The 25,750-nt window shown below is 42.4% G+C and overlaps 1 protein-coding gene across 4 annotated transcripts in view; it reads left to right on the top strand.

Moving 5' to 3' along the window:
* Positions 1–296: 296 nt before the first annotated feature.
* Senp6 (SUMO specific peptidase 6) overlaps positions 297–25,750 on the top strand; it is a 90,229-nt gene continuing 64,775 nt past the window's right edge. For 2 of the 4 annotated variants that reach the window (XM_059268282.1, XM_059268279.1), the window contains exons 1-3: positions 507–886; positions 18,805–18,898; positions 21,076–21,133. In XM_059268282.1, coding sequence (XP_059124265.1) covers positions 835–886; positions 18,805–18,898; positions 21,076–21,133 — 204 coding nt within the window. In that variant the 5' untranslated portion in view covers positions 507–834. Of the gene's footprint in view, positions 887–18,804; positions 18,899–21,075; positions 21,134–25,750 lie in introns of all 4 variants that reach the window. The other 2 variants (XM_059268281.1, XM_059268283.1) reach the window with 2 other exon arrangements.

Below are 25,750 nucleotides of genomic sequence, written 5' to 3' on the forward strand. Positions count from 1 at the left end.
TTGGGTTCGGCCGCTGCCGCGGGGGGGAGAAGCCCAGGCCCGCAGGGAGAGGCGTTGGGGCGGCGGCGGCGGCGGCGGGGCGGGCCCGGAGGCCCGTGGGGGAGGAGCGGCGACGGGGCTGCTGTGGCGACCGACGCTCGGCGGCGGCGGCGGCGGAGACCCACCCCCGTCCACATGGACAGTCGCCGAGGCCTGGGCTTGAGGCTCTGACGCCTGGGCGGGGTGGGCGGGCGGACGGTCAGGCGGGCGGGCGGACGGGCGAGCGGCGGCAGCGGCGGCCACTGCTGGAGCAGCGAGGGGTCGCGGGCGCCTGACGGTCGCGGAGCCCTCGCTCGGCGCGGCGCTTGCGGCCATTTTACGGCCCGGGACGCGGGAGGCGTGTGCGCGTTCGCCTCCTTCTCCGTCCCCGGGGCCAGCGGCGGAGCGGAGCTTCTCGGAGGCCCGGCGCGGGCGGTGGATGGGGAGTCGTGGGCCGACGGCAGCCGGGCCCGGGAAGCAGCAGCAGCAGCAGCAGCGCCGCCGCCGCCGCCGCCGCCGCTCGCGGTCCCCGGTAGGAGCCTGAGGAGAAGCGGCCCAGGCCGCGGGGCCTCCCCGCCTCCCCGTCCGCCCGACACAGGCCCGGAGCGCGTCGGCCAGCTTTTGTGTGTGGTGTGTGTGTGTGTCGGGGGGACCCGGCCGGCCGGGCGGCCGGCGGGGAGCGTCGCTCGCGGACGACCGAGCCCGAGGCCCGCCAACCTGCGGCTGCTACCCTCCCGCCGCGCGGCCCCTGTTCCCCGCGAGCACCGCGGCGGTGCCGGCCATGGAGTAAGGAGGAGGCGGCGTGGGAAGAGGAAGATGGCGGCGGGCAGGAGCGGCGGCAGCGCGGGGAAGGCTATTTTTCTGGAAGGTACGTTCGTGTCTCCCCTCAGGGGAGGGTGTTGAGGACGGGGGGGGGGGGGGAGGGAGAATATTCGCGACACCGGGGTCCCCCGGGCCGTGATACTCAGCCGTGTGCTCCAGGTGGGCCTGGGGCCGCGGGGGTCCGGGAGGTCGATGGCGGGCAGGGGAACGCGCCGCGGGCGCGCCGAGTTCGGGTCCGCCCGGGCAAGGGCTCGGGCAGGCCGGCGCGAGGCGCGGAGAGCCGAGGCCCCGGGCGTCCTGCGACGGGCACGCCGAAGGCTTGCACTCGTCCCCATCTTATTTTTTTATTTTATTTTTTCGATGGTTGCTCCAGCGGGTGAGAGCCGGCTGCACTCGCGTCTTGCTCAGCGTTCGTGGAAAGTTTCAGACGGCTCAGCTTGGTTGGAATCGACTGACCCAAGTAGGCAGGGCAGAGAGAGAGGTAGTTGTCGTTTGCCGGCCTCCTGGTTAGAAGCTCCCAGGCTGGCCGCTGCCCCTGGGGTGCAGGTTAGACCCGAGAGTCTAAGGAGATGTGTTTGGTGATACTTTGTAAAAACAGTTTATAGGAAGAAAAAAAAAAGAGAGAGAGGGAGAGGGAGAGAGAGAGAGAGAAGGAGCTTCACGGTGTCAGTTTGGGGACAGGCAGGGAAGCTAAGAGAGTTAGGGTGTTTCCATTTTTAGTCGCTTATGAGGCAGAGTTCACTCTTTTTCAGTTGGTGGACTAAGCCGGTTAAAAGGTAGGTTTTGGTTTGGGGGTGTTGGTCAATGGGTAATGGGATTGGCTCTTGTCTGGGTCTGTATAAAGACCTTCACAATACAGCTACATTTAGTTACAGTTGTGGACCGGGGACGTAAACGTTCACACGACTTATTTAATTTTTCTGGTAATTGAGTTTATGAATTTGTTTAGGAAAATGAGTGCATTTAGTGCTTGTTAAGAATAAATACTCTTGCCTGACAGTGGTGGCGCCCGCCTTTAATCCCAGCACTAGGGAGGCAGAGGCAGGTGGAACTCCTGAGTTCGAGGCCAGCCAGGGCTACACAGAGAAACCATGTCTCGAAAAACCAAACCCCAAAACAACAAAAGAATAATTACTCTTTGAGTAATTTGAAGTGTTCTTTTTTCCCAGATGAAATATATCCAGGGCATGCTTGAAGAAATGATTCAGAAGCATTACTGGATTGCAAAAATATATTTTAAAATTAAGAAAGAACCTTAGTGGTAACAAGTTCTGTAGGAGGGTGGCTTAATGCGTTGTTTACTGCTTCAGGAGCAGAGTAGGTCTAATGAATGGAGACTAAGAGAAGAGCAAAAGTAATTTTCTTTATTCTTTGTACTTGATAATAGGGAAGTGGGGGGAGAAAAGCTTACCTTGCTTTGCAAGCCAGACTTTATATAAAAAGTGATGAAACCTTTCTATGATTTTCCTCACAAGATAAAGAAAGCTTGTGTGTTTTCCTGAGTTCATTTCATATGACCTCCACACTAACACTAGTTTGACCACGGTAGGTAACCTGCCAACAGGCGGAGAGAGGAACGGCTTGTATCGCAGGTAGTGCTATGCCTGTTGGTTTTTGTTTGGAAGTTGGAAACTCAATAGATGGCTTTCTGATGTTTATATTCACCAGGAAGAGGATTAGACTTGTAGGCTTTTGTAAATTTTGGGCTTCTGTAGGCTTCTAATTCACAGGGTGGATAAGCACAGGGTGGCCAGAAAAAGCACCAAGCCATCACTAACAGATTGATGCCATTGTTGGTGGCTTTAGTTTATCCTAACTTAGTGTCTATAAATGTACGGATGTGAACATTTGATTTCCACCTTGTCTCATTCAGTAATTAAAATAAATAGTTTTGAGATAGGGTCACATGGTGTAGACCAGGCAAGCCTTGAACTTCTGGAAATTCTCCTGCCTCAGCTTCTCAAGCACTAGGATTACAGCTACGAGGGTTTTTAGGATTTATTATTTTTAAACCTTTTCTTAGCATTTATTTTCTGTGTCTGATTCGTGGCCTGCATGTGTGTACAACCTGTGCAAACCCGGTGCCCACAGAGGTAAAAAGATGGCATCCTGTCACCTGGAACCTCAAGTTTTGTGGTTGTGAGCCACTATATAGGTACAGTGAGCTGAACTTGGGGCCTCTGCAAGAACAGCAACTGGTATTGACTCATGAACCATCTCTCCAGCCCCTAGGTTTAATATTTTAAAGATCCCTATATTATGCTTTGGTTTCTCTGACAGTAGTTTTGAAAAATGTAGGTTTTTCTTAACTCATCAAAAATTTTTGGTGCCTTAGTCTACTTGGTTGGAATAAAACAGTGAATGAAGTCACTGCCTTCGTAGAATGTTTATTTTAATGGAAGACACTCGCAACCAGTAAAAGAACCAAGCAATGCATTTAGAACAGTCTTACCCTCAGTTTTCAAAACTTCCAGCAGCTTACTGAGGTCTGCTCAGACTTGACATCTGTCTGTAATGTCCTGGTGCCTCCTGTGCTCAAAAATCTGCACATGTGTACATGGAATACTGTTTTATGTTCTTATCAATTTATCAAATGATTTCTTTCTACTTTTCAGCCTTTTAGAAATAAAAGCGCCATTGGACCAATTAACTTGTAGTTTTACTGTCATATTCTTGTATCTAGAACACCTTTGCTGTTAATGAATAAACTAGATCATTACGATGTGATCAAAGCTGCAGAACAAGCATGGAGAGCATCGCAGGCAGATCTCTGAGTCTGAGGTCAGCCTGGTCTCCAGAGCAAGTTCCAGGACAGCCAGGGCTACACATAGAAACCCTGCCTTGAAAAATCAAAACAAAAAAAGAAAGAAAGAAAGAGAGAAGGAAAGGTAGTAAGAAAAGAAAGGAATGTGTCTTTAAAGAGGTGATGCCGAATAAACACCTTAATCATGAGATGTTTCAAAGGAGGTGATACACATGAGGGTTCAGAGGTGGTGTGTGGTTTCACTGCTTAGAGTAAAGGGAGAAAGAGAGTGGTAGAAGGAAGCTCTGTGGTACAGGATTGTAATTATGTCTCATTCCAAGTAGTAGGAAGCCATTGGCGAACTGGGAGCAAAAAAGTGTCCTAATATGATTTACACATACATGTATGTCTGTGGTACTTGCTTAGTAGTAGAGTGCTTGCCTGTTCCACACAGTCTTGGGTTTGATCCCCAGCATGGCATAAAACAGACGGGTGGTGAGCACCTGTAATCCCAGTGCTAGGGAGGTGGAAGCAGGAGAATCAGAAGTTCAAGGTCATCCCTGTGGGATACATGAGACTTTTTTTTTTTTGAGGTCACTTTGGCTGCCCTGTCTGCAATAAATTACAAAAGTGCAAGAATAAAAGGGAGATGAATTACAAACAAAACATTGTAGCAATCTTGGTAGAAGTTAGCCTGGCTTGAAAATTGGAAAAGGAGAGTCGGGAGGTTGAAGATAGTTTGGTATAGAGTTTATAAGTATATTTATTCATAAATATCTACTTAAGATGAGTGTCAAGAAAGACTCCAAGATCATTCTTTGAGGTATAGTATGAGGTACGGGCAACTAGTGCCATTTATTGTGAATGGACTGAGAAGGGGGGAATGCTCTGCTGGGCCCCAAGTCTCAAGTGAATGTTTACTATCTTTGCTCTAGAATATGTTTTATCTATTAAGGAGAATTCTATCTAATTCTGCGTTGTTTTGTAACTTCTCTAGAGAAAAGTGGCTATTGGACCTTCTTTATTGTCCTTGTGTTGAATTTTCTTACCACCTTAGACTTTCTTACTTATATTCTTGTACTGATGTCACATATCCTTTTCACTTGTCATAATTTCAGCAAGTTTCTCTGTTCATTTAGCATGCTGTGTTTAGTCACTACACAGAGGCACGTGGTGATTTCTTGAGTCTCCTAAATAGTAAGGAGACTCAATAATCAAAATCATAATCATAAAATTACAACTGTCATGTACAGCAAATGTGTTGTTTACAATAAGAATTTTATCTGTCAGGTTGCTTTAAAGGGTGACTAGGAGGAGTGGTGGCGAGACAGTAAAACTGGAAGGAGCAAGGCATGTTTGAGGGAGTGAAACCAGTGCCACAGGGAACAGTGCAGCAAGGTGAGGCTGACAGCCACACCATCGAGTGAGTATGTCTCAGAAAGATGCGGAGTCCTGGGGAGACAGCGTTAGCAGATCATTAGGGGAACCATTTGGGAGATAACTGCTGTGTTGGGCAACTACAGCTTGCTTATTCCACCTCCCTTTTGATATTCTCTCTCTTCTTGTTTCCCTGTGGCACTCTAACAAGTTCTCTCTCTCTCTCATTTGTTTATATGTATTGCGCTTACTTATAGCTAGTTTGCTTTCTCTACCTTTTTTCTGCAATCTGAATTACTTTCGCTATTCCTTTCTCCTGGTGTGTGTGTGTGTGTGTGTGTGAGAGAGAGAGAGAGAGAGAGAGAGAGAGAGAGAGACAGAGAGACAGAGAGAGACAGAGACAGAGACAGACAGAGAGAGAGCACGAGCTCAAAACCGCATGGGTTCCTGCCTATGTATGCAGAGGCCAACGGTCAAAGTGTCTTCTATCACTCTACACTTTTTTTGGAAGTCTTAAAAACAAGTTTATCTTATTTATGTGCACCACATACATGCAGGAGCCTGCAGAAGTCAGAAGAGATATTGGAGCCACTGTATTGGGGTTACAGAAGGTAATACCTGGGTGCTGGGAACTGAACCCAGGTCCTCTGCAAGAACAAGTGTTCTTAACTTCTAAGCCATCTCTCCAACCTTTAAGTGTGTTTCTTCTTTCTTTCCTTTTTTTTTTTGGATGATGCATGTATTTGCTCCTGTTTATGTGTGCAGATGTGGGCACATACTTGCCACAGTGTACATGTAGAGGTCAGAGGACAACTTCAGGTATCAGTTCTTGTCTACTACCTTGTTTGAGACAGAGTCCCTTCCTTTTGTTGTTTGCCTGAACTCTGGGAACTGGCCTGCTGGCCTGCCTGCCTGCCTGTAGTGGAGCTGGGATTGTATAGCACTGGCTTTATGTGGGTCTGGAAATTGGAACAGTTTCTCATGCTGCCCATGAAGCTCCACCCATTGAACCATCTCCCCAGCCCTCCACTTATTTATTCATTTTACTGAGCCAACTATTTGTTCATTTCTTGCATTCAAAGTTCTCTTTGATAAAAGCCTTAGCCTGAGATTCTTTGCTAGAAATAGTCCTTAACTATCACACAACTGCATCCAGCCATTTCCCATTTCCTGTCACCAGCCTTAATTAGGTTGATTTTGTTCTCAACACAAAGTGCCTCCACCAACTTGACGTACATAGGCTCATCACAGTTGTATTCCAGCGCATAAAGATAGGTGTGGGGCTTGGTCCAAGGCTTTGGCAGCTTCACAAATTCCACATGCTAAGCCGTCATGGATGAGGGAGGTCTTTATCATCTCTTGTAAAGTAGTACTAACATCCATTCAGTCTCCAGCAGCAGTGCCTTCCTAGACCATGGTTATTTGGGAAGCTGAATGTTGTACGCACCTGAGCCTCAGCACCGGGGAAAACTCCACTTTATTTTCCAACACAGAGTCTCTCACTGAACCTGAAGCTTGTGATTCAGCTAGACTGGCTGACTTGGCAAATCCCCTCTGGGATCCTCTTGTTTCTCCCTTCCAGTGATGAGCATACAGGCATGTGTTGTTTTACATACAGCATTACTGATTTCTAATTTAATTGATTTGTAGCTACAGAACATCCTTTACATAATTTTAATTAAAACATTCTTGAGACTTATTTTTATCCCCCATAATGTATTCTGTCTTAGAGAATGTACTTGAAAAAAATGGCTGGGTGGTGGTGGTACATACCTTTAATCCCAGCACTTGGGAGGCAGAGGCGGGCAGATCTCTGTGAGTTCAAGGCCAGCCTGGTCTACAGATCAAATTCCAGGATAGGCTCTAAAGCTACACAGAGAAACACTGTCTGGGGGGGTGGGGTGTAAAAAAGGGGGCGTGTTCTGTAACAGCTGAGTGTTCATGTTCTGTAAGTGTCAGGTACATCAGTAAGTAGATGGTGTTTAAGTCTTCCCTTTTAGTGCTGGCGTTATACTCTGGAGATGACCTTGAACTTTTGATCCTCCTGCCTCCACCTCGTACTGTACAATCACCACACCTAGTCTAAGTGGTGTTAGGAATTAAACTCAGCATTTCCTCCATGCTGACTAAGCACTCTAACTGAGCTACATCCCAGCCTCCACCTGGCATTTTATGTGGGAGATACACCGGAACTCTGGTCTTCATGCTTTTGCAGCAAGCATGTTATCCAGCCATTTTACCAATCCCCCATTTTTTTTCCCCCTTGAAATAGCTTTCCTACCTTCCCATTCTTCTGGAATTTGCAGCAATATTTATGCTAGGGTACACTACGCCCAATTGTCCCTTTCTAAGGTGTGTGTGTGTGTGTGTGTGTGTGTGTGTGTGTGTGTGTGTGTGTTGATGTCTTCTAAATTTTTAGTCCCATTTATTTATTTACTATATAGGTCAGAGGACAATTTCGTGGGAGTCGATTCTCTCCTTACTGTGTGGATCCTGGGGACTGAACTAAGGTGTTCGGCCCTCTGAGCATTCTCCCTCCCCCCCCCTTGGCTCTAAATCAGCAAAATGCTTCTGTCGCCAGTGAGAAGTGATTTCTATTATGTTTAGCCATACTTTAAATGTGAATTTAGTTTAGAACTCAGTCAGTTTGCCAGTTTCATGGGACAGCAACTATTTATAATGATCTGTTAAACTCAGTTTGTCCTTCCATGGAGTGTGGGCAAGGCCTTTAGCTTTAGTTTACTCAAAAACCTCTCCAGGTTCTTCACTTAGTATTGCTTTTCTTTGTTGTTTGTTTGCCTTGTGTGTATGTTGAGGTAGGGGGATTCTCAGTGTATAGCCCAGGGTGAGTCCTCTAACTGATGGGCACTTTACATCAGATAGATGTAAATGGAAGCCTCAGCTTCCATTGCTGGGAATGTAGGCATCTGCATACCTGGTTAAACTTGTGTTGATTTCCTTTTAGGAATTGCTTCCTGATGCATTTATTCCTTATTTACGACTATTTCCTGTTTTAGTTCAATCCAAGTGATACCTTTTATTGCTTGATGAAGCAGGATGCTCTCGTGAAGCAGGAGAGTAGAATTATATTTGGTCTTTTTTTTTTTTTTTTTTTTTTGGTTTTTTGAGACAGGGTTTCTCTGTGTAGCTTTGTGCCTTTCTTGGATCTCGCTCTGTAGACCAGGCTGGCCTTGAACTCACAGAGATCCTCCTGGCTGTGCCTCTTAAGTGCTGGGATTAATTAAAGGCATGTGCCACCACTGTCCGGCTATAGAATTATATTTGTATAAACATAATTCTTAGTAGACATGCATTTAGAATATGAACTTGGAAGCCAGAATGCTGTGATCCCACCCCTGGCTATATTATTTAACAATTTATCTTGTCTGGGCTTTCTCAAACAAAGATAACTGGGTTGTGTCAGTGAGCTATCTGCCAGAGTGACAAAATACTGAGAAAACCAGTTTAAAGAGAAAAGGTTTATTTCAGTTGGTAGTTTGGAGTCTTTGGCACATGATTAGTTGGTCTGTAGTTTTTGTGCCTTATGGTAAAGCAGTTTATCATGATAAGAGCACATGGTGAAGAAAGTTACTCACTTTGTGAGTGCTGAGACATGAAAAAGAGAGGGCAGTGGTCTGATAACCTTCAAGGGTATGGTCTTGGTGACTTAACTTTCTTCTCTGAGACCCCACCTCATCATGGTGGCTTTGATGAGCATGACCTTCATAGCTCGTATATGTGAATATTTGGTTCCCAGTTGGTAGAACTGCTTGAGAAGGATTAGGAGGTGAAGCTTTGGGGGAGGTAAGTTACTGGGAACATGGTTTGAAGTTTCAGAAGATTTAATGCCATTCCCAGTGTGCCCTCTCTGCTTCCTGCTTGATCAAATGTGAGTTCTCAGCTGTTTCTGCCCTCATTCCTTTGCTCTATCGTGAACTTTACCCCTCTGAGATCGTAAGTTCAATTAAACATTTTTTTTATATATTGCCTTGATAATGGGTATTTTGTCAATAGAAAAGTAACTAGGACTTCAGTATAGCCATTGTACCTTTAACACATGGGAGGATAGTTACCTGTAGCAGTTACTTCCTAAGATTACTATGAGTATTAAGTGAGTTTTTAATGTGTTATATATGTAAAACAATCCTAGTCATTTAATAAGCACCGTGTGTGTTCAGTGCTATTATTTTCTTTTTCTTTTTTCTTTCTTTTTTTTTTTTTTTTCCGAGACAGGGTTTCTCTGCGTAGCTTTGGAGCCTGTCCTGGAACTCACTCTGTAGCCCAGGCTGGCCTAGAACTTATAGAAATTCACCTGCCCTTGCCTTCACCTCCCGAGTGCCTTTAATCCCAGCACTCGGGAGGCAGAGGCAGGTGGATCTCTGAATTCGAGGCCAGCCTGGTCTACAGAGTGAGTTCCAGGAAAGGCGCAAAGCTACACAGAGAAACTCTGTCTTGAAAAACCAAAAAAAAAAAAAAAAAAAAAAAAACCCAAAACAAAAAACCCAAATATATTGAATATTTGAGGAACTCAAAAGGTACAGATAGAATGGTTCTATGACCCAGAGCAAGCAAGAGATCGGATTGGAGCTTGGGACCTATGAGAGCCATAGCTTTCTTCAGCGCTTATTTTTTCTTCTCCCAGTGCTTTGTTCTACACGCCTTTCCTTGAAACCCTCCAAAAGGAGGAGGGGCACTGTAGAAGAGAAGGAAGCATTAGGTAGGTATGGGGCATTGTCGTTTATTGTTAAGGCAGTACTGTGCGAGGGCAGAAGGAGAGGCTACTTTAGAAGGCCACCCAGACTCAAGAAGAGGACAAGGGGCCACCACTCAGTGGCAAGAGTGTCAGGATGCTGCAGTTCTTGGAACTCTACACAACTCTCTCTCTTTATCCCCAAATAGTTTTTTTAGCTTCCCAACAAAGTCATAGTACAGTGGTCTTCTATGCACAGTTTCTCTTTGCTTGGTTTTATTTGCCCATGATCACCTACCTACAGTCTGAAAAGATCAAATGGAAAATTCTAATAATGAACAAGTCATGGTTTCAAATTGCACTGCATTCTGAGTAGCAAGGTGAAATCTTGGCAGGCACCCTCTCTATCCAGCCTTCAATGCCCCCCCCCTCGGTGGTCATTCTTTGTAGCCCTGGCTGGCCTGGAACTCACAGAGACAGAGATCCACTTCCCTTTCTGCTTCAGTATTGGTATTCAAGGCATATGTCCCCAAGCCCAGTTGTTCCTGTCTTTTATATAATTTTTATATCCGTCACTTAGTAGCTGCCTTGGTTATAAGATTGAATGTTGTGCTATAACATTTCTTGTGTTTAGTTTTATTTAATAATGACCCTAAGGTTCAAGAGCGTAATGCTGCTTTTGACCTGAGTGTGCTATAGTAGAGAAAAGGTCAGAATTCTTTAGTTACTAAGAGAGAAAAACAGCATTAAGTGTACAAAATTTGAAGACAGATTTGTTGGCAATTCAGACTAAGAGTTATAGCCACAGTGTATGATATGTATGTAATCAACTTGGAAAAGACATTAAGTTACAAGGCTTGTGTCCACTGGAGTTGAACGTGGTAGATAAGTGAAAGATTGCTACTTTTCTCAAATTACAAGGGACAGATTTTATGAAATCCAAGTTTCCAGATTCAGAACAGTTTATGAATTATAAAGAACAACAAACCAGGGCTAGGGATATAGCTTAGTGATAGACTGTTCGCCTAGCATGTATTGAGAGCCTATATCCTAGTCCTAACACTGAGGTGAAGTGGAGTACATGGGAAGATAAAGTGACATTATCAAGTTATTAGGCTTGCCTTGATAAAAAAGTAATAGAGGATTTTCTGAAACTAGGCAAAGGAAAGTAAGAACGAAAGTGAACAGTACCTGGGTTATCATGAGGGAGAGAATCTTGTGCATTTTGTGGCTATAGAGAAATCTAATTTTTTTAAAGATTTATTTATGTATTATGTATATGTATTATGCAGGCCAGAAGAGGGCACCAGATCTCATTACAGATGGTTGTGAGCCACCATGTGGGTGCTGGGAATTGAACTCGAGACCTCTGGAAGAGCAGCCAGTGCTCCTCTGAGCCATCTCTCCAACCCCGAGAAGTCTAATTTTATGTTATTCTCATGGGTATGTTCAGAGGCTTGATCTTCAAGTACTGCTCTGTTTTCTTTACTAAAAGATAAACATTCACATAGATCTGGGGATTTACAGGAGGCTCAGCTGGGTGATTTGGGGGAGGTTCATGAAACTGTTGTGGGGCTGATTCTGCCCTGGCTTGGCTACTCTGATTGCAGAGTAGCTTCATTCTGGAGTCTGGCTGGCTGGCCTTCTCCCTCTCCATGTAGTCCCAGGTATCTTTGGGTGGTGGTGTCTGCAGCAGGGGCTGAGACTCACATGGGAGCGAGAGGCTCCACAGAAACTGAGAGTGACACAGTGCCATCTCAGATTGCTGCTCTTTTGTAAGGTTTCTGTCATTTTTATCACCCCACCCCCACCCCCACCCCCACCAGGAGCTTGCTATGTATATATACCCCTGCCTGGCCAGATATTTACTACGTAGCCTAGGCTGGTTTTGAACTCATGACAGTCCTTTTGCCTCAGCTTCCTGACTTCTGATTATAGTTTTGTCCCATTGTACCTGGAACACCTTTCCCTCCCTCTCTTTCTTTCTCTCTTTCTTTCTTTTTTGGTTTTTCAAGACAAGGTTTCTCTTTATAGCCTTGACTGTCTTGGAACTCACTCTGTAGACCAGGCTAGCCTCGAACTCACAGAGATCCATCTGCCTCTGTCTCCTGAGTGCTGGATTAAAGGCATGTGCCACCACCACCCTGCCATTTTTTTTATTCTTTATGCATTTGGCATCGAGCTACAGACATATACCTATATACACATATATCCATATGCATTCTTATATAAACAATACCCACACTTTTTTATTGTTGTGCCTTTTTTTTTTTTTTTTTTTTTTTTTTGAGACAGGGTCTCCCTACATAGCCGTGACCAGCCTGAAACTCAGAGGGCCAACTGCCTTTACTTCCTGAGTAAAGGAGTAGAGCTGGACTGAAGGCGTGTGCTATCTGTCATACCTGGCAGCTTAAGCGGTTTATAAGAAGCAAGCCAGATTCAGCTGCATCATAGTTTCCTGCACCTGGCCTATTGTGTGCTCAGTTGGAATAACTAGGTCCTGTGTGAGTAAATTCAACTTTACTGTCCAAATTGATATCTGAAATCACGAAGTTTTCCTTTTTCTAGATATCATCATCCTCTTACCACTATTTGATTTAATTTTGTCCTCTGATTGAGAGTCACATGTGACTTGAAGTTACAGTTCTTTATGCCATACAGTTCTTTATACCAAGGCTGAATATTTTTATCATTGTATAAAAATTGTTTATTCAAGATTCAAAATTACTTATTGTGTTCTAACCTAGTGCTAGACAATTGTCATAGTTAGCTTTAGTTGTTAACTTGGTGTATATGGGAAGAGGGAACCTCAATTGAAGAATTGTCTCTATCAGATTAGCTTGTGGGCATGTCTTTGGGACATTTTCTTAATTGCTGATTAATGGAGGAGAGATCAACCCATTGTGAGCTCTGCCATCAGGAGGCAGGTGGGCCTGTATTGTATCAGAGAGCAAGCCGAGCAAGCCATGAAGAGTAAGCCAGTAAGCAGCATTCCTCCTTGGTTTCTGCTTCAGTTCTTGCCTTCAGAGTTCTGCCTTGAGTTTCTATCTTGCCTTCCCTCAAACCACCATTGCTTTTGGTGATGTTTATCACAGCAACAGAAACTATGAGTTTTAAGATTCATTTTATTTTTAATTGTGTGTGTGTATATATATATATCTGTCTATGTCTGTTTGTCTGTGGTAGAGGGGTCTGTCTTGTGTATGGTGGTGGTGGTAGTGGTGGTGTATGTGCATATGAGTGCTGGTGCCTGTGAAGGTCAGAAGCATTGTGTTCTCTACAGTTGAAGTTTTAGGTGCTTTTGAGCTGCCCCATGTGGGTGTTGGCAATCACACCTGTACTTAATCGCCAAGCCATTTCTCCAGCCCCCAGTGTCTGTATTCTATATGTTTATGATGCATTCTCTCTATTCTGGAGAGTAATCTTTAGATTGAACATGTCCTACTAAAATAATTTGTTTTGATATTTTTATTTTTTGAGATTATAGTATAATCACATCATTTCTCCTTCTGTTTCCTCCCTCCAAACCATCTCCTGTACCTCCCTTACCCTCTTTCAGATTCAACTAAATTAGTTCCTACCCATCATTAAAATTTAATCTTTCGCTCCTTTAAAGTAAGTGTGTGTGTGTGTGTGTGTGTGTGTTATTGTAAATATGATGGGGGGATGGTCAGAGTCCAGAAGAGGATGTTGGATCCTCTTAAATAACATGTGGTTGTGAGCCAGCTGATGTGGGTGCTGGGAACCAAACTCAAGTCCTCTAGAAGAGCAGCAAGTACTCTTAATTACTGAAGAGTCAGCCTCCTTTTGCTATTTTGTTTGCATCTTTCATTTACTGTTATCGCCTCTCTGTTTTCCTCCTTAAATCATTGTCACTTGGTGGAAAATATAGAAGAAAAAAATGTATGTATTGAGTTGGAGGGATAGCTTAGTGTTAGAGTACTTGCCTAGTATGCACAGGGTCCTAGGTTTGATTCCCACTGCTGGAAGAGACTTTTGTTATCTAATGGAAGTCTTTCCTTAACTTTTTCTTTTTTCTTTTTAACCCTAAATTTCACTGGAGTACAGTAGTTATTTCCCACTGATAATTACCAGTATTACTCATAACTGTGTTGATATGTAAATACTCAGGGACTTTTGAGGATCTTAAGTTTCTGCCTAGCATACATGAAGCCCTGGGTTCCATTCCCCAGCACCACATAAACTGGGCACATTGCTGCATGCATATCTGTAATCCCAGCACTGTGGAGGTCGAGATGGTAGAGTCAGAAGTTCAAGGTGATTCACAACCACCTAGAAGTTTGAAGCAGCATAGGCTATAATGAGACCCTGTCTTCAAAAAGAAGAAAGAAAAAGAAGCACTTTAAAGGGGTTTATTCTGTTTTACAGTCTGGGAGATTTCATCGAGTTCATTATAGTGGAAGCAGGATCTGGAGGCTGGTTGATCACATTGCTTCTGTAGTCAGGAAGCACTGAGAGAGCAGGAAGTGTAGCTTGGCAGTGTAACCTCAAGACCTGCCCCCAGTGACCCACTTCCTCTAGCAAGTTTCCACATCCTAAAGAATCTGTAACCTTCCCAAACAGAGCCAAAGAGCTGGGAACCAAGCATTCAAACACATGAGCCTAGGGGGGACATTTTTATTCAGACCACAGTAGTTTGCAGCCTAGGCTTCACTTTCACAACTTCACACAGGGGAGAGGACTCTGAACCTACCTCACATTGTGTGGCTTTTGTGGTTCTCTGGAACCATGGAGGTAGACTGCATGACCCACTCATTCTTAAGTCTTTGAAAGCATGCCTGAAAAATCACTACTACAGGAACAGAGCATAGACAATGCCAAGTTTTGTTACCAGCTTCAGCTGGCCCCTGGCCCCTTGGGACCACAGTTGTGTCAGCCTCTGGATGCTTTCCAGGCTGACCCTAGCAAAACACTTCCCTGGGTGGTACCTTTTCAGCTGTATTCTGAGTTCAAGCTCTCAGATAAATTTTGTGTTTTCACAATGTGGAGACTTTGGTGAGAACTTGCACCTCAGGCCCCTTTGCTATTGTCTCATGCAGAACAAGAGGTTTCCCATGAACACTTAGAGCCACCAGCTGCCACCTTTCAGTGTGGACTCTAGATTGATACTTCCACATTTTTTGAGGTGGGATGGGAGAGGGGGAGAAGGAGAGAGGGAAACACAGAGACTGGTAAAGTAACTCTGTCTCTAGGTCTTGCTGCATAGCAATGGCTAGCTTGGAACTGACTTTGTAGACCTCCATGGCATCATATTCACAGTGATCCCCCTCCTGCCTCATCCTGTGCCACCTTGTCTGCTTCCTTTGTTTTTTGACAGTTGCTTAATCTCTTTTTGAAGGAGTTCTGATTAGGGATTTTATGGAATGTCTCATTTGTGGCCTGGTCTGATGGCTCTTGATGGTTAAATTGGCATTAGGAGTTTTAGAGCAGAAAAGCAGAGAACTGAGGTGCTTTTAAGTCTCATACTGTATTAAAGGTTGTATGCTCTGAATAAGACATCACTATTAAAAAAAAAAAAGACATCACTATTGATGGAACCTTCAACACTTGAGTGTAGAAGTGTTTGTTGAATTTCTCCATTGCCCATTTTGTTTGTTTGTTTTTGTTCTTTTTTTTTTTTCCAGACAGGGTTTCTCTGTGTAGCCCACTGTCCTGGAACTTGTTCTGTAGACCAGGCTGGCCTCAAACTCTGCCTGCCTCAGCCTCCAGAGTGCTGGGATTGAAGGTGTACGCCACTACCACCTGGCTCTCACCTTCTAAATCCTCTATGGCCTTGTTTTGTTTCATTTTTATTTCTTTGGAGTGAGTTAAGTCTAGCATATTCTGAAGAAATTCTCTCGGCATGTACATAACATTATTTGAAATTTTTTCTAAGGAAAATGTGTCCTTTATCCTTTGAGAGGTTATATCTAACCAGTTCTGTAGTTGGTGATTTTGTCTTACTTATATATTTATATATTTGTATTGTGCCTGCACGTGGCTGTATGTTCCTGTGTGTGCATGAGGAGATCTGAAAAGGGTATTGGAGGTCTCCTCTATCACTGTTTACCTGTTCCTTTTGGGGGCAGGTCTCTGCTTGAACCTGGGGTTCACATTTTCTCAGCTATGTTAGAGTAGCAAGCCACAACAATCCTCTTTCTTCCCACTTAAGAGTTTGGGGTTCAGGTATGTCAGGGATGCCCACCTTGTTACACGGATTCTGAGATCCAAATTCTGGTCCTCAGGATTGTTCAGCAAGCACTTTTAACCACTGAGCCTTCCCTCCAGCCTCTGGTTTTTTAAACTTGGAGCATTTATTGTTTGGTTCTTGACTGAGTACTGCCATGTTGTCCTCTTAGTTTGGATAGTTCATTCACAAAACAGTATGGAACAGGAGTCTGATGTCCAATATTTAAGTGTCTCTTTTGACTGGCACTCCAGGTTAGTTTGGCTTTTAGCATTGGTGTTCCAGTTACACTTTTCTTTTGTATTTGCTAAGTGTCCCAGTTTAGTTTCTGGTCGCTGTTATGAAATAACATGATAAAAGTAGCTTAGGAGAAAAAAGCGTTTAATTTAGCTCACAAAATTACAGTCCAATATTGCTTGAAGTCAGGGAAGCAGGAAATTGAAACACATAGTCACATCCAGTAAAGAGCAGAGAGAAAACGAATGGATCATGCATATGCTCAGCTTGTCTTTTCTACTTTTATGTAGTACAGGACCCCAAAACAAAATGGTGCCATCTAGAGTGGGTGAGTCCTCCCCAGCTCAGCACAATCAAGACAGTTCTCCACAGATACGTCCATAGGCCGACTGTATCCCCACAGGATTCTAGAGTCTGTTAGCTTGATAACTAAAACTAGGAGTCACAGTAAGGCGGTCAAATTTGCCACAGGCCCACTTCTAAAGAATGCAGCATGCTGTGGATGTCTAGTTGCAGTGCTTCCAAATACTGGTGACCCTTTGTCAGCTCAGGTATCAGAGACCAAACAGGAAGTTGTTTTAATTATGGCCTTCTATTTCACATAGATTGTAAAAATTCTGGTCTCAACTCTTAGTAATTGAGGGTTTGTGATTAAGAATGTTCTGCTTAGTCTATGTGGGGGGCTGTTAGGAAGTTTCACAGGTTACATAATTTGTTGACTTTTAGGGGGTGGCGTGGAGTCTTTTACTCTGTTAGCTAAGGCTGACTTCAAATTCTGTATAGCCCGGGCTGGCCATGAACTTGTGATCCTTCTGCTTCAACCTCCCAAGCACTGGGATGACTGGTATGCACCACCATGCCAGCTCTAGATGAATTTCTCAGTGCTAGAGGCTGGGAAGTGAAATCACGGTATCCAGATTCAGTATCTGGTAGCATTTGCTTTCTCACAGATGGCAGTTTGTGACTCTATCCTCCCATGGTGGAAGGGTAAAACCAGCTTCCATGGGTCTCTTTTCTAGGATTTATCCCATTGCTATGGATTCTGCCCTGTATCTCCCAAAGTTCCTACTCTTAACACTGTTATCTTAGGGGTGTGATTTTTAAAAATCTGAATTTGGGACAGTCCCCACAATCCTTCAAGAGAGGTACAGCCGGTCCTGCCTTTCTGAGTCTTGAGTTAAGAAAGAATAACTTTCCCTTTTTCGTTTCTGCATGCTTTTTCTGGAATTTTATACTTTCTTATTCTTTCTCTAAAGTCCGCCTCCCTGATATTTGGCTGCTTTTTTTGCACGTGGCTGTCTACATGCTGACTTAACTCAAACAGCATAGCTTTTTTCCCCTTCTTGTCTCCATTTTTCTTCTCTGGGACAATGCCAAAATTTACAAACAAAACAAAACCAAACCAAACCAAGATTTACAAACAAAACAAAACAAAACAAAACAAAAAAACCTCTAATAAGATAAAAATCCTTAAGTTAAAGAAAAAAATCTGAATTTTGGAGGGACACAGACTTTTAGATGGATGCCTAGCCTTTTGACATTGTAACCTGAAATTGTTACTTACTGAGGTAATGCTTGAGAACCATGAAATTAAGTAACAATCTCTTTTTATCTCATATGTTTTAAGTAAGTTTACAATTTTGTGTTAGGCTGCATTCATGGCTATTCTGGGCTGCAGCCAGTGGTTGGATACACGTAGAAGATACACTTCGTATTTCCACTTTATTTGTTTATGTTTTATGGTGCTGGAGGTTGAAGCCAGTGGCAGTGGCATGGTGGGCAAGCACTCTATCACTGAGCTCTTCCTCCCCAGTAGGGCTTGTAGATAGATATGCTTTGCCCCCAGTGACAAGTCCAGATCCAAGGGTAGGTCATCACTAGTTGCATTTTTCTTTTTCCTGTCCTTGGGGTCAGTCTGCCCTCTCATAACAGCAGGACCCTGAACTTAAAGCCCAAAACTCTGGGAAGTTTGTCTGTGGCTCCAGGTCAGATCCTAGCTTTTGAATGGCATTCCTTTCACCCTTCCCGCTTTGTTCTGTATTTCCTAATAGCATCTTTGGTGATCTAGAGGTTTCTGGTTATCAAATTAACTACCTTGCCAACGTACAAGATCTTGCTTTGTTTTTCTTCTGTTAAAGGCAGAGGTGATTGAGTCTATGAAAATGTTAGTGGTCTGGATGTAGTTTTCATGAGTAAAGCAAGCAAACAAAATTAGAGGGACTAATTCCTGGAATCAGTGATGAAGGATTGAGAGTAAAGCTGATTTTATATATTTCATATAAACATGCATGCTCCTCCCCATTTTATTATGTTTTAGTAATTTAAGTTTTTGTAGTAGACACATACTCGTCTCATTAGAAAACCAACTTTTAATGTGTTTTTTCCTCCTGAGGGAAGTAAAATGCTTACAAAAAATAGTTTAAAAAATAAAAAAGCATCAAGATTAAAAAAATTGGCCAGGCAGTGGTGGCCCACGCCTTTAATCTCAGCACTCGGGAGGCGGAGCCAGGCGGATCTCGGTGAGTTCGAGGCCAGCCTGGTCTACAGAATGAGATCTAGGAGAGGCACCAAAACTACACAGAGAAACCCTGTCTCTTGAAAAAAACAAAACAAACAAACAAAAAAGACTTTAAAAAAATTTAGAACAATCAGAGTTTGGGAAATGCTCAAATTTCTTTTATATTCAATAGTTACATTAATGAATACTTATTTCAGTTTGTTTTATTTCAGCTTTGGCTAGATCAGAATCTAAGAGAGATGGAGGTTTTAAAAATAATTGGAGCTTTGATCATGAAGAAGAAAGTGAAGGAGATGCAGATAAAGAGTAAGGATATTTCCCTCTGATACTTTATAAGAATGAAACTTTTCAGTAGAAAATCAATTTATATTTTGTGGAAAGTTTTTTTTAATATTATGGTATCTTTTTACAGTAAGGAAAGATAAAGCAATATTTTATTGGTAAATAATTTTGCTTATATTTCTTAGTCTTTAAAATGTATGTGTATGTAATACATGTTTTCTAATGATTGAAAAATGACTAGTCAATAGTTTTCCAATTAAGTCGTCTTGACTCCTCCTCTTTTTAAAAGGCAGCCTTTCTGGAAACAATTTCAAAAGCCACAATTTATCAAGCCTCTGAACTTTATATGAAAGATTAAGTCTTCCATTTTCTTTGTCTTCTGCTTGTGAACCTGTGATCAGCACATTCACCTTTGATCAGATTTCCACCAAGGGAAAGCAGCAGCAGTCTAGATGGTATGAATAGGCATTGTCCAGACAGAAGGAAAAGCAGTGTCGTATTTTGTTATGTTCTTGGAATCAATCCTGTGTGAAATTTTACAGAAGAGGTGTAGGTTTTGTTTTGTTTTGTTTTTTGGTAATACCATAGATCAAGTGCAGAATTAACTAGGAAAGTGCTCTTCCATAGTGTACTTCCATTGCCTTTAATAAGAGTTACTGTAGTACTTTTGCATACTAATAATCATGTTGCAAACTCAATACTATTTTTAAGTTATTGATTTACTGACTGCCTTTTCCACTGGCCAAAAGAAACAAGTTTGGGGCCATGCAAATACACAAAATTTTGGCAGAGCTATAAATATATTTTTATTTTTTTTATTTATTTACCTTTTTTGTTGTTTTTTTGAACAGAGTTTCTTTGTATAATAGCCTTGGCTGTATTGGAACCTACTCTTTAGACCAGGTTGGCCTTGAGCCCACAGAGATTCACCTGCCTCTGCCTTACAAGTGCTGGGATTAAAGTTGTGTGCCACTACACCTAGCTATAAATATATTTTTAGAACTTTTGTTTTTCTGGTTCCCCTCTATAACCCAGGCTAGCCTTTTACTCAGTGTAGCTCCGAGAGGCCTTGAACTTAGCTGCCCTCCTTTACCCTCTGTAGTGCCAGATTGCAGGTATACTTCACCACACTCAGGTTCTTACAAAGAAATCTTTGCACACATTATCATTCAAGTATGTTAGCTGAATACTTGAGGAATTTCATGTCCATTATTTTAGTTAATTTTATTTGAAAAGAACTTTGAACTGGCACATTTATTTCAAGGAAGTCAGTGTTTTGTGGTCATCCTTCTCCTTTTTTTCCTGGTTATTTGAAAAAAACTTAGATATTTGGTATTTATAGAGTTTTGAAAAAAATGGGACTAAATATGAAATTACGACAGATATTTTACCTTTCAGACATTCTAATACAATTTTTAGAAAAGAATTTTTGTATTAACAATGTTGATAGAAAAAAGTAATGAAGCAAAACATTACATTTTTATTACAAATAGCTTGAAGTTTACTGTATATAGCAGAATTATCTAAAAGATATATTTGATTTCTGTTCTGGAAGATTTCCCGTGGTTATCTTTTTAAAATGATTTATTAAGGAGATGCCATCGTGTGCATCTCTTGTATGAATTGCACTTTGCAACATTGTGTTCCTCAGGGATTTCAACTTTCTGATCATGTTGAGGTTGCTGGTGAGCTGTTAATGTAGTAGCATGATGAACATTGGCTTTAAGTGAAAGGTTGATGTCTCCAAGGGTGGTGTGTCACTGTCATTGTGCCACTACCATTGGAATTCCTTTCGTCTCCTTAGCTAATTTTCCTTCCCTTAATGGTGCTCTGCTTTTATTACTTCTGTTCTCTAAATGCCAATTCAAGACAGAAGAGGAAGTAGTGAGCATAACTAAATATAAAATATATAGCCTGAAAAACAAGATCATATGTTCATTTAAGGGAGGGGTAAATGGATTATCCTTTTTGCTCACTGCCTAGATTTGTTCATAATTGTGTTAAAAAGCAGCCAGCTGTATAATGTTGTGGTTATTTCATGTTGCCATGGCAAAGATGTAACAGAGGACGTATATTTCCCTGGGCTTTGCAGAAAAGTTTGCTAATCCCCCCAGTTAGATGAGCAGTGAAAGTAAAGCAGATGCATTAATGTGTGGACTGCAAACTGTTGCTCAAGGTTTTTTCCTTTATTTTCTGTATAGTGGGGCAAATCTACTCAGTGTAGAAGATGAGGATTCTGAAACCTCAAAAGGAAAAAAGGCAAGTGTTGCTCTAAAAATATTTTCTTTTGTGTTATGTACCCAAAAAAAGTTATTTAAAAGATTTGTTTGAACATAATAATCTGTACCTTGTAATCCTGGCACAAGGTCAAAGCCAGTAGAGCTATAGTGTGAGGCTGTCATTTTTAAAGAAAAAGGTTTATATGTTCTTTATTGTAAGTCCCAGTGCTCCCATTCCTGACTCAAGACACAAACAGTTCGGATTTGTTGTTTATCTCTGTAGAAATGTGTCTTAGTTGGGTATTAAGAAATAGCTAAATAACTTATTAGAGGAAGAATGGTTTTGGTTCACGTTTGTTTTTATTCATTGTTGCTTGGGCGTACCAACATGGTAGCTTCATACGGCTTCTGAAGCTTCTCATCCACTGGCTACTAGGAAGCAGACAAGGAGTGGGGGCAGACCTCTCAGTAGGACCCCAGGCCCTGCTCACTCATGTGGTTGGTAGTGTGCTTACTGTCTGTCTTTCCCTGGGAACTTCTGGAGGCCATCTGTAAGCTTCCATAGAAATAGCTCTGGGACTGGGGAGATAGCTCAGTGGGTAGTGTTTGCTCCATGAACATGAGGACCAGGGATCTCCAGGGCTTTGCTCATGCCAAGCAAACAACTCTACAAACTAAGCCTCATTGCCCTCCATCCTCAGGAGCTTTCGGCTTGTATTATTTGGGAAACTGACTTGAGCCAAAAATATTCTGTTGATTTTTATGAACAGGAATGTTCTAACCTGTGAGATACTCCTTCATAAATGGCTCAGTTTATACTTGTTACTACTATATTTCCCACCCCTCAGTAATTTGATATTCTACTGACTAAGACCATAAATATTAAAAATTTCTAGGGGAAAAGAGGTAGATAGATATTCCAGATATCTAAAATAGTAAAATAGTGTTTATGTTGTTTTTTTTTTTTAAAGAAACTGTGTGGGGGGGGTGTGGGTTGGGGGGATTGTATATGTGCTTGTGCTCCAAAGTTGAGTGCCTTCTGTGACTGATCTTTGCTTTATTATTGAGGCAGAATTTCTTGCTTAACCCAGAGTTTGCTGATTTGGCTCTTGTAGCTAGCCCGACTTTCCTGGGTATCCTGTCTGCTTTCCAATGCTGGGATTTCCAGTGGCCACCATGCCTGCCCGGCTTTTATGAGGGTTCTGAGAATCCAGACTCCACTCCTCATGCTTGTGTAGCATCGTGTCTTACAGTTTCATACTTGTGTGACAAGAAAACAATTTGTAAGCTTATATTTTGTGATTCTCCTATAGAATAATATATTTATGGGCCTGGGGTATGGTAAAGTGCTTGCCTAGAATACATGAAACCATAGGTTTGAACCTTGGCACCATATAAACCAGGTATGGTGGTGCATAAAGCAGGATCAGAGGTTCAAGTTCATCCTCAGTTACATGAAAGTTCAAGGCCAGTCTGGGATGCATGAGACCCTGCCTCAAGAAAACATTAATAAGCCAGGTATGGTGACCTTTGCCTTTAGTACCAGAATTGGGGAGGCAGAGACAGGGTCTCTCTGAGTTCAAAGCCAGCCAGGGCTACACTGAATACCTGTCTCTAAAACAGCCAAACAAACCAACCAAGATAATAAATAAAATTCTTCTAAAAAAAGAAAACAAAAGAAATGATAAATTAATTTTCCTGGAACTAAATACTAAGTGTAACAGATAGTAAAAGCCTTTTTAAAGGGAATTGACAATGTAATAAATGGTAGTTTCCGTGAGATCCATAGTTCCTAACTGTATTAGTTAATATCCTGACAAAAGGTGAATTAGGGGAGAAAGGGCTTCTTTTTCCTGACAGTTCAGAAGGTGCAGTCCAGATGGGGCAGGCACTCCACAGGAGTGTGAGGCCAGCCTGGCAATCAGGAAGCAGTGATCACATTGTATTTGCACAGAGAGAACAGGAAGTGGGGGCAGATTATAAAAACTCATAAACCTACCCTTGGGGACATATTTTCTTTAGCAAGCCTATTCCGTTTAGAGCCTCCACAACTCTCCAGGCATCACAGCCTGGAACCAGGGGTTCAAACACATGAGCCTATGGGGATAATTCATATTCAAACCACAACATCATGAAACTAGAAGTACTGTTTTGTTGCTAGCTGAAATGATTTATCTTATAAACAACTTATAGGCAACAGAAGTAAGAAATATAAGAATTTTTCTTACATATATACTCTTGCTTTGATGATGACATTGGATTGTTGGTAGATATTCCCTCAAATGCTTTCTCAAAACAGATATTCATTCATTTGAGACAGAGTACTGCTGTGTAGCCTAGGCTGACCTTGAACACTCCATCCTCCTACCTCTTCCTTTCCAGTTCTGGAGATTTAGATTTGTACCACCATATCTGCCTTCAGAAGGAACTATTTGAAAACACACAGTTCTTTAATCAGAAGCATGGTTGAGGGCCTGGACAGACAGCACAGTGGTGAAGTGCTTGAGGACTTCCAATTTCAAACTCTCAATCCTGCCTCTGGCTCCCATGTGTTCACAAACAAGAATGTGTCTCTTTGTCTGTGCCACTGATTCTACTGCAGGTTTTTAATGTAAATCTTTTGCTTATAGCATTCCTAACATGATAATATATCAGAATCACCCAGGAAGTAACCTCAGATGCAGCTCTCAGAGTGAAGACATCTGTGGGAGTCTGATGTTGTTTTGTTTTGCTTTTTGGCTATGCCAGGAATCCAACCTGGCCTTTGAACACAGGAGGCAAGCATCTACCTCAAGAAAAATGAAAGAATGTCATTATCTTTATCTCAGTTAGCTCTGTTCTTTTTGCCAGTTTATTTGAACTTAAGAGACTTGGTTCTGTAGAGCAAATAGATGTACATTTACTTTGGGCTAATGATGAAGACTATTGCCAGTTTTATCACTTTATCCCAGTCTAGATTCCATAGTAAGACCTTGGTGTTTTGTTTTGTTTCATTTTGTTTTTTAAAGAAATTAAGCTGGGGCTGGAGAGATGGTTAAGAGCACCAGCTGCTCTTCCAAAGGTCCAGAGGTCAATTCCCAGCAACCATGTAGTGGCTCACAACCATCTCTAATGAGATCTGGTGCCCTCTTCTGACCTGCAGGAAGGCATACAGGCAGAACACTATACATAATAAATAAGTAAATCTTCAAAAAAAAATAAAAGAAAAGAATGAAGCTAGATGTGGCGGCATATGGCTGCTATCCCACAGGAGTTGAGGAGGCTTGTTCTGAGTAGTAATCCTGTTGGGCTCTATACCAAGACTCTGTGTCTACAAGGGTGCGAAATCCCACTTCAAGGAGGTATGGAAAGGGAGTAAATATGATCAAAATACATTGTATGATAGTCTCAAAAAATTAGTATTTCTTAAACAGAGGGAGAAGGAAGAAGATATTAAAAGAGATAGGAAGGCCAAACTGTGGGTAAAAGTTGCTACACGTGGAGGAAGAAGAGAATTGCATACATGAAATAAGTACATCGATAATGTAAAAAATAGTAAAATAAATACATAGGTTTCTTTTATATTGGGGCTGGAGAGACGGCACAGTGGTTAAGACTACTTGCTATTCTTGGAGAGGCCCTGGGTTCAGTTTCCAGCACCTACACCCACATGTGCTCACAACTGTCTGTAATTCCAGTTCTAGGGGATCCAATGCTCTCTTCTAGCCTAAGACACCAGGGACCTACACAGTACACATATATACATTTGGGCAAAACACTCACACCCACTTTAAAAAATAAAGAAGAACTGAGGACCGTCGAGTCTGAAGCAGCTTTTGCCTTATTCAGTGAACGGTACCAAAGATAGGTTGGTTAAATATTGGGGATCTCCTCAGGCTCTTCTTGTCAGTATGTTTATGTTAACATTTATATCTGTGAAGGCACAAAGACATTATCTCAGTTTGTGTTTGTGTAGGAACTTTGATACCGAGGCAAAGGCACATATTTTGCAGTGTTATCCTACTGATGGCAGCAGGTCTGTTAAGCAGTGGAAATGTTAGTTTTTGTTACTATTTTTTTTGTGGGGGGCTTTTGGTTTGCTCTCTAGAGAGGAAACTAGCCTAAGATTCATTACCTTAATTTTTCTAAGTGTTTTGGGGGAGATTTATATGAAAAGAAAAACAATATATTCCCTGTTCCTACACATTTACATTGTCTTTAGGAGAAAGAATCGAACCGTTTTCGCTCAAGTCTGTCCTGCTGCTGTCTTCTCACCAAACTCCATCCCCTCTGTCCCCAAAAGCTGTGTATAATGTATCTTGTCCGTCCCCTCCCACCCTTCCCTTTTCTTTGTTCTTGCCATTCCTCTTTCCCTTTCTTTGAGACATCTCACTGTAATAAGCCTCAACTGGCCTGGAACTCGCTGATAGACCAGGCTGGCCTCAAATTTGTGCAGTAATCTTGGCTTCGCCTCCCCATCTCCAGAGTGCTGAATTTAGGCCACTATGCCCTATTGACATTTACATTTTTAAATAACTGTGTGTGTGTGTGTGTGTGTGTGTGTGTGTGTGTGTGTGTGTGTATGCATGCATGCGTGCGCGTGCGTGTGTGTGCGCGCTCATGTGGAAGTCGGGGAGAACTTGAAGCGGTCAGTTCTCTACTTTCACCATTGTGATTC

The sequence above is a fragment of the Peromyscus eremicus genome, chromosome 7, assembly GCF_949786415.1.
Source record: "Peromyscus eremicus chromosome 7, PerEre_H2_v1, whole genome shotgun sequence".
In the NCBI taxonomy this organism is placed as follows: domain Eukaryota; kingdom Metazoa; phylum Chordata; class Mammalia; order Rodentia; family Cricetidae; genus Peromyscus; species Peromyscus eremicus.